The sequence below is a fragment of the Trichosurus vulpecula genome, chromosome 3 (genome assembly GCF_011100635.1).
Source record: "Trichosurus vulpecula isolate mTriVul1 chromosome 3, mTriVul1.pri, whole genome shotgun sequence".
In the NCBI taxonomy this organism is placed as follows: domain Eukaryota; kingdom Metazoa; phylum Chordata; class Mammalia; order Diprotodontia; family Phalangeridae; genus Trichosurus; species Trichosurus vulpecula.
The window spans coordinates 403,353,200-403,369,742 of record NC_050575.1 but is presented as its reverse complement, the minus strand read 5'-3'; the positions used below and the strand labels follow the sequence as shown (position 1 = coordinate 403,369,742).

General features: G+C 41.8%; 1 protein-coding gene across 2 annotated transcripts; it reads left to right on the top strand.

Moving 5' to 3' along the window:
- Nucleotides 1-274: 274 nt before the first annotated feature.
- LOC118845049 (zinc finger protein 665-like) lies at nucleotides 275-16,054 on the top strand. 2 transcript variants are annotated; one of them, XM_036753077.1, is made up of 5 exons: nucleotides 275-428; nucleotides 1,071-1,207; nucleotides 6,481-6,607; nucleotides 7,968-8,060; nucleotides 12,032-16,054. In XM_036753077.1, the coding sequence occupies exons 2-5, from the start codon at nucleotides 1,160-1,162 to the stop codon at nucleotides 14,644-14,646; spliced, it is 2,883 nt and encodes a 960-aa protein (XP_036608972.1). In that variant the 5' UTR covers nucleotides 275-428; nucleotides 1,071-1,159; the 3' UTR covers nucleotides 14,647-16,054. The 2 variants fall into 2 exon arrangements, with proteins under 2 accessions (XP_036608972.1, XP_036608973.1); XM_036753078.1 differs by lacking the exon at nucleotides 275-428 and having other exon boundaries at nucleotides 1,050-1,207.
- The last annotated feature ends 489 nt before the right edge of the window (nucleotides 16,055-16,543 follow it).

Here is a 16,543-nt window from a genome sequence, read left to right as displayed (position 1 = left end):
GCTCTCCGAGATGACCAGCCTGCTGGGTGGTGGCCACGCTCTGGGGTGGAGTTTGGAGGACTGGGAGTGGGCTAGGGCCAAAGAGAAGCCATCCCGGTCGCCCAGCCCAGGCATTCCTGGCGATGGAGGGCAGGGCTTGGGGAGGAGAGGAAGAGAGGGTGATAAAGCATCTGGCCCCCGGTGTGATTGGAGGAAACAGCACTTCCGGGAGCCACAGAGGCAGGGAGGACCCTCCCAGAGTGGGCTGGCCGAAAACCGGAACTTGTACTGAGACTGCTTGGCCTTCTTCCCTTGCTGCGGAACTTTCTCTGCCTTCCGTGGTGCTGAGCTGTCTCTGCCTTCTTCCCTCGGAGCTGAGATCACCCTGTCTTCACTTGGACCTGAGATCTCTGCCTTCTGGACCCTAGCCTTGTAGGTGCAGGTCCCAGGTAGGTCTGAGCCAGCCCCTCACAGACCTGCTGGCTTCCGGCTGTCTATACCATTGGGTCTCATCCTCCTCCTCTGACCCTGTGGCGAGTCCAGCTCCGTGTCTACGTGGAGCAATCCTCCCTCCCTAGCCTGGTGACTGGATAAGGTTCCCGGTGCTCACTCCTTTCCAGACTCCCAATCCCTTCCCAAAAGTCTGGATAAATCCTCCCCAGATTTAAGATTGGGTCCCATTTTCCCAATATTCAAACCTTACCTGCAGGGACCCAGGAATCCTGTCTTGAGTGAAAGACAAGTGAAGGGCTTGAGTGAATCTCCAAATGCAAGGATAAAGGGCCACCGTGAAGGGAGAGTGGAAAGGATTATTGAGTATGTAGGTGGGGATGTGTGGGAAAGTTCTGGAGCTGGGTGGCTCTTGTGGGGTCCAGGTCCAACGGGCAGTCAGAGGGAGAGCTCTGACTAAGGAGCCACTGAGGCTCTGACTGTTCTCGTCCCTTCTGGGATCCCAAGCCCCTTCAGCCTTTTGGTTGTCTGAAGGAAAATGGGAGAAAGGAAAGGGAAGGAGGAGGAGTAGAAGAAGGTGGGACCATGTTTTTTTTTTCCAAGCTGGCCCCTACCTCTAGGTTTCATTCTCTGTCCTGAAGGCAGGACCTCACCCTCTGTAAATCCCTGGGATCCTTCTCCCTCCCCTGCTCAGTCTGCAGAAGACCAAGTCCTGGCCCAAGAAGGGAGCATGGAGCCAGAGGGAATGGCCTCTGGGAGCTGCGGACCCCTACCCCAGGTGAGTGCACCCTGTCTACAGACCATGACCAACATCCACAAAAGAGGCCATTTCCATAAACAAAGAGCATTGTCTGTGAGGCTGACAATCCCCTGCCTATGGATTATTTCTTTACAAAAATAGGCAGGAAATTGAAAACAGTAGTCACAACACCACCCTATTCTCTGTACTGTGAACTCATGGCATATTGGCATCACAGTCACTAACTACACCCTACCCCTAACCCCAATTGTTGCCCTCTTTTTTTAAGCTTTCTCTCATGATCCCTGTCACAAGGAAGACCACTTCACTTGTCTTTGCTCCTTTATCCATGCCTAACACCCCTTCCCCACATATCCATAGAACTGCTTCCCTCTCCCCCTTTGCCTGTTTGACCAAGATCTCCCTGCCAGACCTGGAAGACAGGATGCTCTGCTTATCCTCCAGGGTGTGAGCTGCACAAACAGCTCTGTCTGGTGCATCTGTCTGGTGCACACTGACTGGCCCCTGTCTTGTAGTTGGTTTCACTCTGAAGGCCACACTGAGGAGGCAGTGAGGGGTGAAAGGAGCAAATACTGTGATCAGGGGCCAGGGGTGTTCCTGGCTTCCTGTGTACTCTGGTCCTGTGTTTCTGGAATATATGGTAACTCAAGAAAACAGGTTAAGTTGGATTCTGGGTCACATCCACATGGTCAAAGGCCCTTACCAGAGCTATTTGGAGAAGGCCAAAGAAAAGAATACCTTCTTTAGCTGTTAGTTAATTAGCATTTGTTAAGGGCCTAGTACTTTCCTTGATTGGATATAGGGAAAGGGCTGAGTTTGGGGAACTAGTCAAAGTTCTGGGAGTTTTCTTTTCCAATGGTAGAAAGTGGGGTACTAAAGGAAATGCTCGGTTCTTGTCAAAGAGGTATCAGGGTCAAAGGCCAAGACACAATGGAGTGACTTACTTTCTCCCCCTAATCCACTTTTGACCATCTTCACAACAGCCCTGTAGGGTATGTGTTCTTTTTTTTTTTATTTCAAAGTTCAGTAAACTGAGGCCAACCGAGGTTCAATGACTTACCAAATAGAGTCACATGACTAGTCAGTGTCTGAGGCTGGATTTGAACTCAGATCTTTGATCTTCTCCCATTTCATAGCTCCACCAACAATGTATTAGTGTACCCATCTTCCCACAGCTCCTCCAACATTGACTGGTACTATTTTTTGTCAATTTTGTGGAGTATGAGATGAAACCTCAGTGTTGTTTTGGTTTACTATTCTCTTATTAGTGGTTTAGAGCATTTTTTCGTATGGTTAGGAATATTTGGTAATTCTGAGAATTTTTTGTTTGTATCCTTTTTCCATGTATCTATTGGGGAATGGCTATTTGTTGTTTTTCAGTTGTTCCAGTCATATCTGACTCTTTGTGATATATTAGGCTTTTCTTGGCAGAGATACTGGAGTGGTTTGCCATTTCTTTCTCCAGTGCATTTTACAGAGGAGGAACCTTGGCAAACAGGGTGAAGTGGCTTGCCCAGGGTCACATTGCTGGTAAATGTCAGAGTCTAAATTTGAACTCAGGTTCTCCTGATTACAGTCCTGGTACTCTATCTAATGTGCCACCTAACTGCCATTGGCTATAATTCTTTTTAAAATAATATTTCATTTTTCCCCAATTACACATATAAACACTTTTTATTCCTAAATGTTGAGGTCACAATTCTCTACCTGCCTCTTTCCTCTTATCCCTCCTGCATATGGTATACCGTCAGAAGCAGATTATACATGTGCAGTCACATGAAACATTTCCATATTAGGCATTTTGTGAAAGAGAACTTGAATCAGAAAGAAAGAAAGTGAAAAATAGTATGCTTTAGGTCTCTATTCTGACTCAATCAGTTCTTCCTATGGAGTCAGGAGAGACCATTTTTCATCATGAGTCTCTTGGGATTGTCTTACATGATGTTATCTCCAAGAATAGCTGAGTTATTCACTGGTTTTCATCATACAATATTGCTGTTACTTCTGGTTCTACTCATGTCACTCTGCATCAGTTCATGGAAGTTCTTCTAGGTGTTTCTGAAATCATCCTGCTTGTCATTTCCTGTAACAGTAGTATTCCATCGCAGTCATATACCACAACTTATAAAGGCATTCCCCAGGTAATGGGTGTGTCCTCAATTTACAATTCTTTGCCACCACAAAAAAGCTGTTATAAATGCCCTCCTATAAATATGTCATTTTCTATGTTTTGCAAAAAAATCTTTTGTGAATACCGATTCAGTAATGTTAACGCTAGGTCAAAGGGTATGCACAGTTTTATAGCCTTTGCAGTATAGTTTCAAATTGCTCCCATAATGATTGGATCAGTTTACAAATCCAAGAACAGTGCATTAGTGTCCCAGTTTTCCTGCTTCCTCCAGTATTTATCATTTTCCTTTTGTGTTTTATTAGTCAATTTAATAGGTATGTGGTAGTAACCTTGAGTTGTTTTAATTTGCATTTCTCTAATCAATAGTGAGTTAGAAAATTTTTTTGTGAGTATAAATAGCATTGATTTCTTTGTCTGAAAGCTGCCTATTCATATCCTTTGACCATTTATCAGTCCCAAAGGACTAATGATGAAGAATACTGTGCCTCCAGAGAAGGAAGTGATACTGTTTGTGTACAGACTGGAGCCTGCTATTTTCCCCCATCTTTCTTACATTCTTTTTTTCAAGTCATTCTGTACAAGTAACTAATACAGAAATGTTTTCCATGGTTGCACGTGTATAACCTATATCTTATTGCTTACTATCTAAATTGGGGGTGGGAGGATAGAAGAAAAGAGAGATAGAATTTGGAACTTAAAACTTTAAAACATAACAAACATTAAAAATAACATGTAATTGGGTTGAAAATAAAATATATTTTCAAAAAATGTGAAAAAAAAAGAAAAGAAAATAGATGTTCTCCTCCCTTCAGCATGGCACCATCTATTGGTTACAGCAAATGGAGAAATTCGAAATCCACCGAATAAATACATTTACTTGGACAGCATGCTATCCAACATGTACACAGAGGTGATGAGGTGATGAAGTTGTGAAAAGAAATAACCTTTAAATCAGTTAGTATTTAATTATTTTGATTCATTTTTATTTTCGTTCTAGGTTTAAGTTCCCTTATTTGGGAAATGTTAGTCCTCATAACTTAGCCAAAGTAACAAATATTCTCCTCAGACTAGGTTACTTGTAGATTTAATGAATGCACAGATTGATAAGATTTTATCATTTAGTTACAGATAATTTATAGCAAGAGAAAATATCTTTGTATGACTAAAAGAATCATTGGATTATATGACTCTTTTCTAAAGCTAAATTCCCCTTTTTGGCTGCTGGATGAAGAGGTTGACAAAAGCCTAGTTCCTCTTTCCAGTCTTAGTGGATAAGCTCCTTTTTATTTTTTCTTCAGCTTCAGGTTAACTCTAAACTGAGTTGTGTAATCTTCTAGGGTCGGGTCTCCCTTTCTCTAAGCAGGAGGATGGGGTGTGAGTGCTAAGTACAAACCACAAGTTCCTCTTTTCCAGTCTTTCTTCAAACTATAGGCTCCTTTAAAGAAATACTTTTAGTTGCAAAATTCAGCAAGGACTTCTGTGGTATTCTCTCTTTGACAGACAGGTTGATAGACACAGGATGAATCTGGTTCAAGAAAACCCGGGAGGAGTGATTAGTCAGATGACCTGCCTTGTCCCAATTGAATTATGTTCAAAATATGTTCCCTGAGATTGTTGTATTTTTTTTTTCCTCTTGTATTATAAAATAAGCTCTATAAATCACACCTTTGTCACAAATTACTGATAAATGAATTAACCTTACTTAAAGATAACCCATCAACTATTATAATTAAAGCATTTTTTACTAGAAAATTTTGTACCTCAGATTATTTTCTATTTCAGATAACTAATTTTAGCAGTTGACACCTGCTTTGCCAGAGATAGCTCAGTGTTTGAGAGGCTCCTAAGGAAAGTGTGGGAGAGAAGAGGTTTTGGGCTACATACCAAACTGAAGGTGTACAGAGCTATTGTGCTGACCTCATTGTTGTATGCCAGTGAAAGCTGAACAGTATACCAGTGCCATGCCAGGGAACGGAATCATTTCCATTTAAATCATCTTAGGAAGATTCTGAAGGTCACCTGGCAAGATAATGTGCTGGACACTGAGGTCCTTCCTCAAGTTAGATTGCCAAGCATTCACATTCTACTGCAGAGAGTACAACTCTGATGGCCTGGCCATGTTGTTCAAATGCCAAAAGTCTGTTTGCCTAAAAGACTATTTCATGGAGAACACATGCCAAGAAGGCACTCACAAGGTGGTCAGAAGAAGTAAAAACAAGGACATTCCCAAGCTCCCTGGGGAATTTTGTAATCAATTGTCAGGCATGGGAGACCCTGGCAAAGGACCACCCAGCATAGGTTGCCCACATCAAAGAATGTATTGTTCTTGGTAGCAAAGTAGAAGTACAATAGCTCAAAAGTATGGTGAGATGTGCAAATTCAGGGCCATCTCCATCCCAAATGTTCACGTGGAATGTTTGTTCCCAACCTGTGGTGGAGCCTTCTGGCTTCTGTTAGTCTGATCATCTGTGGTCAGACACATTATACTTTAACCCCGACATAGTGATGTCATTTTGGTCCACTTTGAGCACAAAAAACAATAAAAATGACCAACTATGTAACTAAATATTATAATAAGGAAATATTAACAAAAGAAAGCAATCATAAAGTGAAGGCATAAGATATTTTGTCCATGACATAGAATATTCTGGTAGCCTCAAGCCCTCAGTGTAACAACAGATAACTCTCCTTCACTTGGCCAGAAAGTCTCATCTCCCTCAGTTCAGTCCAGGTTGTAATTAGTGTGTCTTATGAATCATTTTTGTGTTTTATCCAGAAAGACTTTGTTTGGGGGTCTTTGGAAATTAACTAGATATTTTCTTTTTCTTTCCTCTCTATTCTATAATCTAACATCATGTACCTCCTTCTCCCACACAGATCAAATACCCACTATGTCCCAGATGCAACAGAGAGACTCATTCCATAGTAAGACATTATACCACTTTATTCCAACTGATCATATCAAATACTTTTCCCAATATTTTATTGAGCTCTTAATGATGATGATTTGAAGTGTTCATTCTGGTTCTCTACCAAGATATGACTTTTAGGTCAATCCCCTTTCTGTGCTTCGGTTTCCTCCTCTCATGTGATAAGGGTTAGGCTGCATGAATTCTGGAGTCTTTTTCAGGTCTAAATCTTGTGACTCTTGCTGGTTTAGGAGTTGGTGACATTCCAGGATGTGGCTGTAGACTTCACCCCAGAGGAGTGGTGCCTCTTAGACCATCCTCAGAAGGAGTTGTACAAGGAGGTCATGCTGGAGAATAGCTGTAACCTGCTCTCCTTGGGTAAGGACATTTCCCCTGGCCATTCTGAGTCTGCTACGAAAGGGAAAATCTTCATTCCTCTGTGTGCTAACTTTGGAGCATTTATCAGTTACTAGAAAGGGAAAAGTGCTGGTCTTCTGTGTCCAAGAGACAGGGTCATCCTGCTGCCTGGTTTTCCTATGAAAGGACAATACATTGTGTGAAGAAAACATGAAGGTTTCCTCGTTGCTCCTGAAGCTCCTGAGTCTCTTTCCAGTTCTAGGTAGCTTGAGGTCAAAGATCAGATCAGTGTTGAAGCATCTCAGATGTAGAGCTACTCACTTGGGTTATTTAGTCCAAGCTCTTCCCTAGACATGAATTTTGTCTGCCAAATCTCTAAAAACTGCTTGACTGGCTTTTCTTTGCAGTCAGTTCCTTTTTGGGCAGGGCCAAGTATTTAGCATATCCTTCTTTTTGAGAAGCATCCAATTTGTAGCCCACAACTCCTAGTTGTACCTAGTATGATACATTTGTCCTTAATCTCCCTTTCCTTTGCCTCCACATTCCAGCACAGATGGTGGGAAAGGAAAGAAATAAGGCTTTCTCTTCACCTGCTGTTCACCAGCTGTTGTGCTAAGTGCTTTCTTTACAATATTATGTTACTAGGTGATATTATTATCCCCTTTTGACCTTTGAGAAAACTGAAGCAAACAGAGGTTAAGTGATTTTTCCAAAGGCACACAGCTAGTAAACTGCCTGAGGCTAGATTTAGACCCTGGCATTCCTGACTCCAGGCCCAGGGCTCTTTCCATTGCACCACCAGCTCCCTTTAACTTCTAGATAATTGAAACTGTGGAATGAGTCCATCCTCCTATGAAGAAGGAGCACCAAGATCAAATTTTCTCATTCCACATTGGCTCCATGACTTTCTCCCCCACGTCTCCCCAAAGCTCCCCAAAATAAATGCAGTGGAAACCATACTTAAGGACTTCTGGGAAGTGTCCTGTGCTCCTTGCTTTCATGCCCTTTGCAGTGGCAGGAAGAACAGACTGGCCAAGAATCAGATTTTGACTAACTAAGATTTATTGAGTTCCTCAAGGGACAGTGACTCCCTGAATGAGGAGTAGCAAGGTTTTTATAGGTTCCAGGGAGATAGGAGTTGAGAAGTAGACAGAGCCAAAGCTGATTTATGAAGGCCTAATTTGCTGGAGCTCAAGGCTGATCTGGCACATCCTACTTTGGTTACTTGAATTACAACCATTAAGTGGGTAATAAGTCAGATATGTGTTAATATGATGGAATGATTCTCAAAATGGAGTAGCTTTGTATATACACTGTTTCCCCTAAAGAGAACTAAATTCCACATGTTTCTCCATGCTTATCACTGGTTCCCCATGCTCAGGGCTTCCAGTTCCCAGAGAATATTTGATGTATTCTGAGGAAAGTGAAGCACCATGGATGCTGGAACAAGAAGGCCTGAGGAGCTGCTGTCCAGGTGAGTGAGGTGAAAGCAGGTATATGAGAGGTGTGAGTACAACAGGCTTCTCAGTGTTGTAGCAAAGCAAGTGCTGGATTTGGGTCCAGAACACCTGAGTTGGAATTCTTTTTCAGACACTGTTAGAAGTGGGTCTGTGGACAAGCCACTAAATCCTGTTGAGTCTGGGTTTCCCCTTCTGTAAACTGATGAAGTTGGACACCATGGCAATTAAGCTCTCTCCCAGTCATACATCTGTGATCCTAACAAAAGTCATTGTTTGGAAAGTGAGGGCAAGGAACTTCCTGCAAGTCGAAAAGGGGGGTTAGGCTTTCCAATATGGGCTCTTTCTTACACTTTCTTCAAGTTGGTAAACATTTATCAAATTCCTGCCATGTTCTAGACCCTCTGCTAAGCACCAGGGATATAAGGAGATACAAGGATCTTCCCCTCCTCTCCTGGAGTTCAGACTGTTGTGGCAGATGACATGCCCACATCAATGTAGAAACCTGTTATGGATGAGACAAATTGGAGCTTGTTGAGAGAGTGAAGGCACTAAAGTAAAGGAGGACTGGAAGGGCTTATTGTGGAAGGTGGGCTCTAGCTGGGGCTTTGGGGAAGCCAGGGTGAGCTTTCTGGGTGTGGAGATGGCTTGGAAAACCCACAGGGTCAGTAGGTGGAGTGTCCTGTTCACAGAACAGAAGGAAGGCCCATACCACTGGATTATAGCATGTTTGGTGGGGATATGAGTTGAAAGAAGATTAGCAGAGTAGGAGAGGGGTAGGTGATTAAGTGCCATAGAGAGAATTTTATATTTGATCCTTTTCCCAGGGAGCCACTGGAAGTTGTTGAGGACGTGGTGACATGGTCAGCAAGAACTTCAGGAAGATGATCTTTGATAATTGGGTGGAGGAATGACTGGAGTTGGGGGAGACTTGAGGCAGCTAGAGCAAGTAGCAGGTTCTTGTAACACTTCAGGTATGAGGTGTTTTGGGCCTGAAGTAAGGCAGTAGCAGTGTTGGGAGAGAAAAGAGTGTATGCGAGAGATATTACCTGGGATGAATCAGAGGACTGAGCAGCAGATTGAATATGGGGGTCAAGAGTGCGTGAACCTGCAGGATTAGGAGAATACCTGGGAGAACATTAGGAAAGTCGGAAGATGGCATGGTTGGGGAAAGATAATGAGTTTGGTTTGGGGAAAAATTGAGAGGAGTGTCACTAAAACAGGAAGAGAGAGGGAGAGGGAGGAGTGTGATTGATTGTTAAAGGCTGCAGAGAAGGCAAGAAGGAAGAGGGTGAAGAAATGTCAGTGGATTTAGCAACTTTGAGGTTTTTTGTAATTTTGGAGAGAGGAATTTCAGTTGAACAATGAAATTGGGAGCTAGATTGCTGAGAATTTTAGAGAAACCTTGAGGAAAGGAGGTGCAGACACCAGTTGTCGCTAGGCATCTCCAGTTGTTTAGCCAAGAAATGGAAGAAAGATACTGGAAACTATCTCTTGGGTTGAATGGATCAAGGGATTGTGTTTTGAGGATTAGAGAGAAATGGTTTTACTTGTGGCAGTAGGGAAGGAGACATTAGTGTGGGAGAGACTAGAAAGTCGCAAAAAAGGGAATTCTGGAGAGGCAGCATCCTGAGGAAGATGATGTCCTGGAATGGGGTGATTACACATGGAAAGGAGTTGCTTTAGCTAGCAGAAAGAGGACCATTTCATCTGACACTGGTGTCAAAAAGGGAAAAAAAGTACTTAATATATGGCAAATGAGAATATGATAGCTCTTGAAAAGAATCCAGTTTTTTCAACAAAAACATACAAGGCATATTTCTCTGCTGAGAGGATGAGCGAGGGGTGGACTGTGGGAGGAAGTAGTGAGGGAATGTTGGGAAAGAATGGAAAGAATTGGAAAAGCCACTGTGGTGAATGAGATGGGGAGCCAGTTATGTGGTTTTTAGTCATTTCTGACTCTTCATAATCCCATTTGGGCTTTTCTTGGCAAAGATACTGGAGTGATTCGCCATTTCCTTTTCAGGCTCATTTTACAGATGAGGAAACCAAGGCCAAGAGGCCTGAGTCACTTGGGCAGGGTCTCAAAGCTAGTAAGTGTGTGAGGCTGGATTTAAACTTGAGTCTTCCTATCCAGTACTCTCTCCACCCCACCACCTAGCTACCCCAAGGGAGTCAGTTAGGGAGATGTCAAAGGATACCTTTACCACAGTGCAGTCCACCCTGAAATTATGGAGCCTCAATTTGTAGTGCACCCAGGCAGCCTGGTTTTATGCTTTTTTCTCTTTCCATTCAGCAGCATCTAAGGAGTAGCAAAGGGTGTTGTCTGACTTAGAATTAATCCAAGGCTCTGCTTTACATAAATCATCACCTTGTCTCCCTCCTTTGATCTCTGAGGCTCAATCTGTGGCCCATTCTTGGAGAATCACTGGCCAGATTCTTTGAGTTGACAGTCACCCTGAGTTTGGGGAAGTGGGAAGTAGAAATTCCCAGGTGTTTCATAGTATGGGATACTTCAGGAACCTAAAAAGAAGTCTCTGGGATCTTCACTATGAGTCTGGTTAGGTCCCATCAGTGATAGAATCAGACCAAAATCACTCAAATTGGAAATAAGGTACATGAAAGAGACAGAAACAGGGCTGAGGCCAGAAGCTGCATTTGCCAAATAAGACAGACCAGAGGTGGAAGCTGGGGCCTGGTGTCAGCCTTGGGCCCAGTCAGTCATTCAGTAAGTATGGATTAAACACCTCCAGCTTTCTAGGCCTCTCACCAAGCTTTAAGAAGGGAAAAGCCAGTCCCTGCTGTCAAGGAGTTTCCAATCTGGCATACAAACATGGAGATGGTTGAGAAGAAGCAACAGATGAGGAACCTTGGTCTTAGCTGATTCAGTGAAAGTAGAATGTTTGGAGTGGAAAGACATCTAGTTCAATGGGCTACAATGGGATATAAGGGAACTCAAGGAATGAAGCTAGTAATAGTTTAAGGAGAATAAAATTATGGAAGAAAGAGTCAAAATCAAAACAAGAATGAGAAAAATTTCAAGTACTGCTCAGAGATATTGCAGGTCCAGTCTCAGAGCTCTATAATAGAGTGAATATTGCAGTCAAGTGAGTCACCTGAACTTTTGGTTTTTCAGTTCATATAAAAGTTATGTTTGCAGTAAACTGTTGTCTATGACATGCACAATACTATTTTGTTTTTAAAAAGTACATATTTTAATTTAAAAATATTTTATTGGTAATAAAATCTCACTATCATCTGAGTCTTCACTGAGTCTTAATATTCTTGCTGGTGGAGGATCTGGCCCAATTCTTGGCTGCTGACTCATCAGGGTGGTGTTTGCTCAAAGATACAGGTTGCCATGGAAATTTCTTAAAGTAAGGCAACAGTGAAGTTTGCCACATTGTTTGACTCTTCTTTTCCCTTGAACTTAAAGCCCCCATTGTAGGGTTATGAATTGGCCTAATTTCAATATTTTTTTGTGTGTCTCGGGGAATAGGAAGACCCAAAGAGAGGGAGAGACAGGTCAATAATGTAAAAATGAAATATTTTTATTCTTAGACAAACAGAACAAAAGTAAGTGCAGTAGAGAAAGACCATGTAGTTCCATGGACAGAACATCCCCATTTGCATGGTTGGAGGTCTAGTTTCAGCTGCAGGGTTATTGGTCAGGTCACTCAGCCATTCTGAGCTCATGGCCTGACTTGAGAATGTAAGAAGAATGCTGGGTCTGCCAGTATCACAGGTGTTTCTGAGGATCCCATGTGATTGTGTGTGAAGGTCTTTGTAAGTCACGTTATCTTGCAGATGGGAGCTAGTGGCACTTTCACATGATTCATTCTGTCCATTTCACATTGAAGACTTTTCACCTGGGGAAGTAGGGTATAGATCAGTTAGTTTACTTTTTTGCAATGGAGGGAAAGGCTTATAATTATATATGTGTGTACAGGTGTCTCTGTATATATTTTTTACTTTTTGTTTCTTGTAGATGGAAAGATTAGCCCTGAAATGAGAGACACTACTGGAAAGCTAAGGATTTCTGTGAAAGAAACTCACAAAGAAAGCTTCATGTGTGATGGTCCCAGTAACTTCACTGGGAGAAAAATCTGTGCTGTATTTCACAGAATCCACACAGGAAAGAAATCATGTAATTGTCATCAATGTCGGAAAGACATGAATCAACATCCATCCCTGATTTGCCATCAAAAAATTCATACTGGAGAGAAATCAGAGTGTCACGAATGTGCTGAACCTTTTAGTGAATGCTCATCCTTAATTATGCATCAAAGTGTTCACAGTGACAAGAAACCTTATGAATGTAATCAGAGTGGAAAGGCTTGGAGTTGCAGCTCTAGTCTTGCTGTACATCAGAGCATCCACACTGGGGAGAAACCTTATGGATGTGATAAATACAGAAACGCATTTACTCAGAGCTCCAACCTTACTCAACATCAGAGAATCCACAATGTTGAGAAACCTTATGAATGTAATCAATATGGAAAGGCTTTCACACAGAGCTCCACTTCTGCTCCACATCAGAGAATCCACGCTGGAGAGAAACCTTATAAAAGTAATCAATGTGGAAAGGCTTTCAGAATCATCTCCAAACTTGCTGCACATCAGAGAATCCACAGTGGGAATAAACGTTATGAATGTAATCAATGTGGAAAAGGTTTCACACAGAGCTCCACACTTGCTGTACATTACAGAATCCACACTGGAGAGAAACCATATGAATGTAATCAGTGTGGGAAGGCTTTCTCAAAGAACTCCAATCTTAGTGCACATAAGAGAATCCATGCTGGAGAAAAACCTTATGAATGTAATCAATGTGGAAAGGCTTTCACACAGCGCTCCAGTCTTGCTGCACATCAGAGAATCCACACTGGAGAGAAACCTTTTGAATGTAATCAATGTGGAAAGTCTTTCACAGAGAGATCCAGTTGTGCTGCACACCTGAAAATCCACACTGGGGAGAAACCTTATGAATGTAATCAATGTGGAAAAGCTTTCATAAAAAACTCTAACCTTACTGTACATAAGAGGATCCACACGGGGGAGAAACCTTATGAATGTAATCAATGTGGAAAGGCTTTCTATTTAAGGAATAGTTTTGCTGCACATCAGAGAATGCACGCTGGAGAGAAACCTTATGAATGTAATCAATGTGGAAAGGCTTTTACACAGAGATCCAGACTTGCTGCACATCAGATAATTCACACTGGGGAGAAACCATATGAATGTAATCAGTGTGGAAAGACTTTCACAAAAAACTCTAATCTTACTGCACATAAGAGAATTCATGCTGGAGAGAAACCTTATCAATGTAGTCAGTGTGGAAAGACTTTCACACAGAGCTCCACGCTTGCTGCACACCAGAGAGTCCACACTGAAGAGAAACCTCATTTGTGTAATCACTGTGGAAAGACTTTCAAAATAAGGCATAGTCTTACTGTACATCGGAGAATCCATGCTGGAGAGAAACCTTTTCAATGTAACCAGTGTGAAAAGTCTTTCACAGAGAGCTCCAGTCTTGCTGCACATCAGAAAATCCACACTGGGGAGAAACCTTATGAATGTAATTATTGTGGAAAGGCTTTCACAAAAAACTCTAATCTTACTGTACACAAGAGAATCCACACTGGGGAGAAACCTTATGAATGTAATCAATGTGGAAAGGCTTTCAATTTAAGGAATAATCTTGCTGTACATCAGAGAGTCCACGCTGGAGAGAAACCGTATGTATGTTATCAATGTGGAAAGTCGTTTACACAGAGCTCCAGACTTGCTGCACATCAGAGTATCCACACTAGGAAGAAAACTTATGAATGTAATTATTGTGGAAAGGCTTTCAAAATAAACTCTAGTCTTATTGCACATCAGAGAATCCACACTGGGGAGAAACCTTACAAATGTGATCAATGTGGAAAGGCTTTCAGAATCAGTTCCCAACTTACTGCACATCAAAGAATCCACACTGGGGAGAAAGCTTATGAATGTAATCAATGTGGAAAGGCTTTCAGAATCAACTCGCTACTTGCTGAACATCAGAGAATCCACAATAGAAAGAAACTTTATGAATGTAATCAATGTGGAAAGGCTTTCGGAATCAGATCCAAACTTGCAGCACATCAGAGAATCCACAGTGGGGAGAAACCTTATGAATGTAATCAGTGTGGAAAGGCTTACACAAAGAGCTCTAATCTTGTTCGCCATCAGAGAGTTCACACTGGGGAGAAACCTTATGAATGCAATCATTGTGGAAAGGCTTTCAGAATCAAGTTCAAACTTACTGCACATCAGAGAATCCACACTGGGGAGAAACCTTATGCCTGTAATCAGTGTGGAAAGGCTTTCAGAATCAACTCCAAACTTACTGCACATCAGAGAATCCACACTGGGGAGAAACCGTATGCCTGTAATCAGTGTGGAAAGGCTTTCAGAATCAACTCCAAACTTACTGCACATCAGAGAATCCACACTGGAGAGAAACCTTATGAATGTGATCAATGTGGAAAGACTTTCACACAGAGCTTCACTCTTACTGCACACAAGAGAATGCACACTGGAGAGCAACCTAAAGTGATAAAAACTTTTATGTAGACTCTCACTTTACCATACAAATGTGATGCAAGCAAAGACCAAGAGACATAATTTCTGGATTTAATTAATTATTGCTATTGAATAATTAAGAGAAGAAGGGTTGTTTAGCTATCTCCTGTCAACCGAAGAGGAATTATGGAGGCCTGTCAACACTTATGTGCTCTTAGATAAGTGGGTGTAACCAACAGGCGTGAAACGATTCTGATTGGTTAAAACCTAATGAGAATGAGTATTATAATGAGCGGTGGACATTCTACTGAGTGGCTGGGGAATATGACTTATGACTCTATCTTGCACAGAGAGACTGATCTCTCTCCAGATCTGTCTGACTAAAACACAATGGGCCTGAATTCACCTAGAGTAAAATCTCTTTACCTTTTGGTCAGATCTAAGCTTTCCTGGTTGGCTGAGTCTTCTCCAAGATTTCTTCTCATCATTATCCCTGCCTTTCAGAGGTTGACTGAATCACCTGCAGGGGCTGATTTCTGAATGAGGAAGGGGAAAGATGGCAAATGCTTAATCCTAATTCAGTAATTGGTTATTAATCTGAGAGAAATAATCATTTCTCTGACATCAGTGAATTTGTTCTAGAGGACATATCTCATTAAAATAATCAATATGAAATGTGTTCAGGCTAAAGTCATTCCTTATTTCCCATGAGAATTCACATGTGGTAGAGATCATATTCCTGGAATGAATATGGAAAGATATTCAGATGGACTGTAGAACTTGTTAGACATCAGAAATTTTGCATTATGAACAAGCCCTATGTCGACTCAGGTGGGAAGGTCTGCAGACAGAGATCATCTCTTCCTTTACTTATGGATGTGCTCAATGAGGACTTGCCTTTTCCTGGAAGAGGCAGGTCACAAGATACCACAATATTCACACTAGAAGGAAGCCTGATAAAAGCAGTAATTGTGGGAAGGCCTTCACCTGGAGATCATAAATCTGTGTACATTATGTACTCCAATGTGTACATTGGAGTAATCTTCCTGGAGATAAAACTTACGGATCTAATTAATGAGGGATGGCCTCTTCCTGCAGCACAGACCTCACTGGCCATTACATAATTTCATGCAGTGCATGAAGCTCTAAAAATGGATTGGATTTTTCTCTGAAATCCCAAGGTCCCTCATGACTATCCTAAAATATTCCATTGTCCCCTAGGGTGAAGCCTGCCTCTGGCTTGCTCACTTAACTGCATTTTCCTTCCAATATAGTAAGATACCTTTCTTGCTCACTATCCAAGCTGTCCTGGGCTGGTAATCTGCTTCACTGCTCCAAAATTGATTCTGAGCCATTATTGTGAGGTTGTTTGGAAGGGAATTTGGAAGAGCCCACCTTACCCTCTTAGCTCCAGAAGTCCTCATGCCCATTTTTGCAGGAAATATTCCCTTGAGAGCTCAAATTTTCTTAAAAAATCTCTTGTCTCTCTCTTTCATTTTTTTTCTTTTATTTCTTTGCATTGCTCATTTAAAAAAAAAACTTTTGTGCTATTACCTGGAATTCTAAATTCATTTGGCTATATCTTCTCCCTTTCCTTCTTTCCTCAGCTATTTGTAGGGCCTCATCACACAGCCATTTTGCTTTCTTGCTCTTCTTTTTATTTGGAATGTATTTAGTTGTTGCCTCCTGTACAGTATTAAGAACTCCTCCCTGTGGTTCTTCAGGCACTCTGTCTATCAGATGTGGTCCCCTGAATCTATGCATCACTTCCAACTCTTACCCATAAGCAATTTTATTTAGGTTATATCTGTAGGGTCTAATGGTTTTCCCAATTTCTTCACTTAGAGTCTGAATTTTGCAATAAGAACCTCATGATCTGAGCCTCAGTCAGCTCCAGGTCATGTTTTGACTGATTGTACAGAACATCACCACCTCTGCCTTTTCCCTA

Coding starts and splice junctions, on each gene's coding strand:
- LOC118845049 (XM_036753077.1), top strand. CDS start 1,160: ATGGAGCCAGAGGGAATGGCCTCTGGGAGCTGCGGACCCCTACCCCAG. Junction 6,608..7,967: donor CTGTAACCTGCTCTCCTTGG/GTAAGGACATTT, acceptor CCCCATGCTCAG/GGCTTCCAGTTCCCAGAGAA. Junction 8,061..12,031: donor CCTGAGGAGCTGCTGTCCAG/GTGAGTGAGGTG, acceptor TGTTTCTTGTAG/ATGGAAAGATTAGCCCTGAA.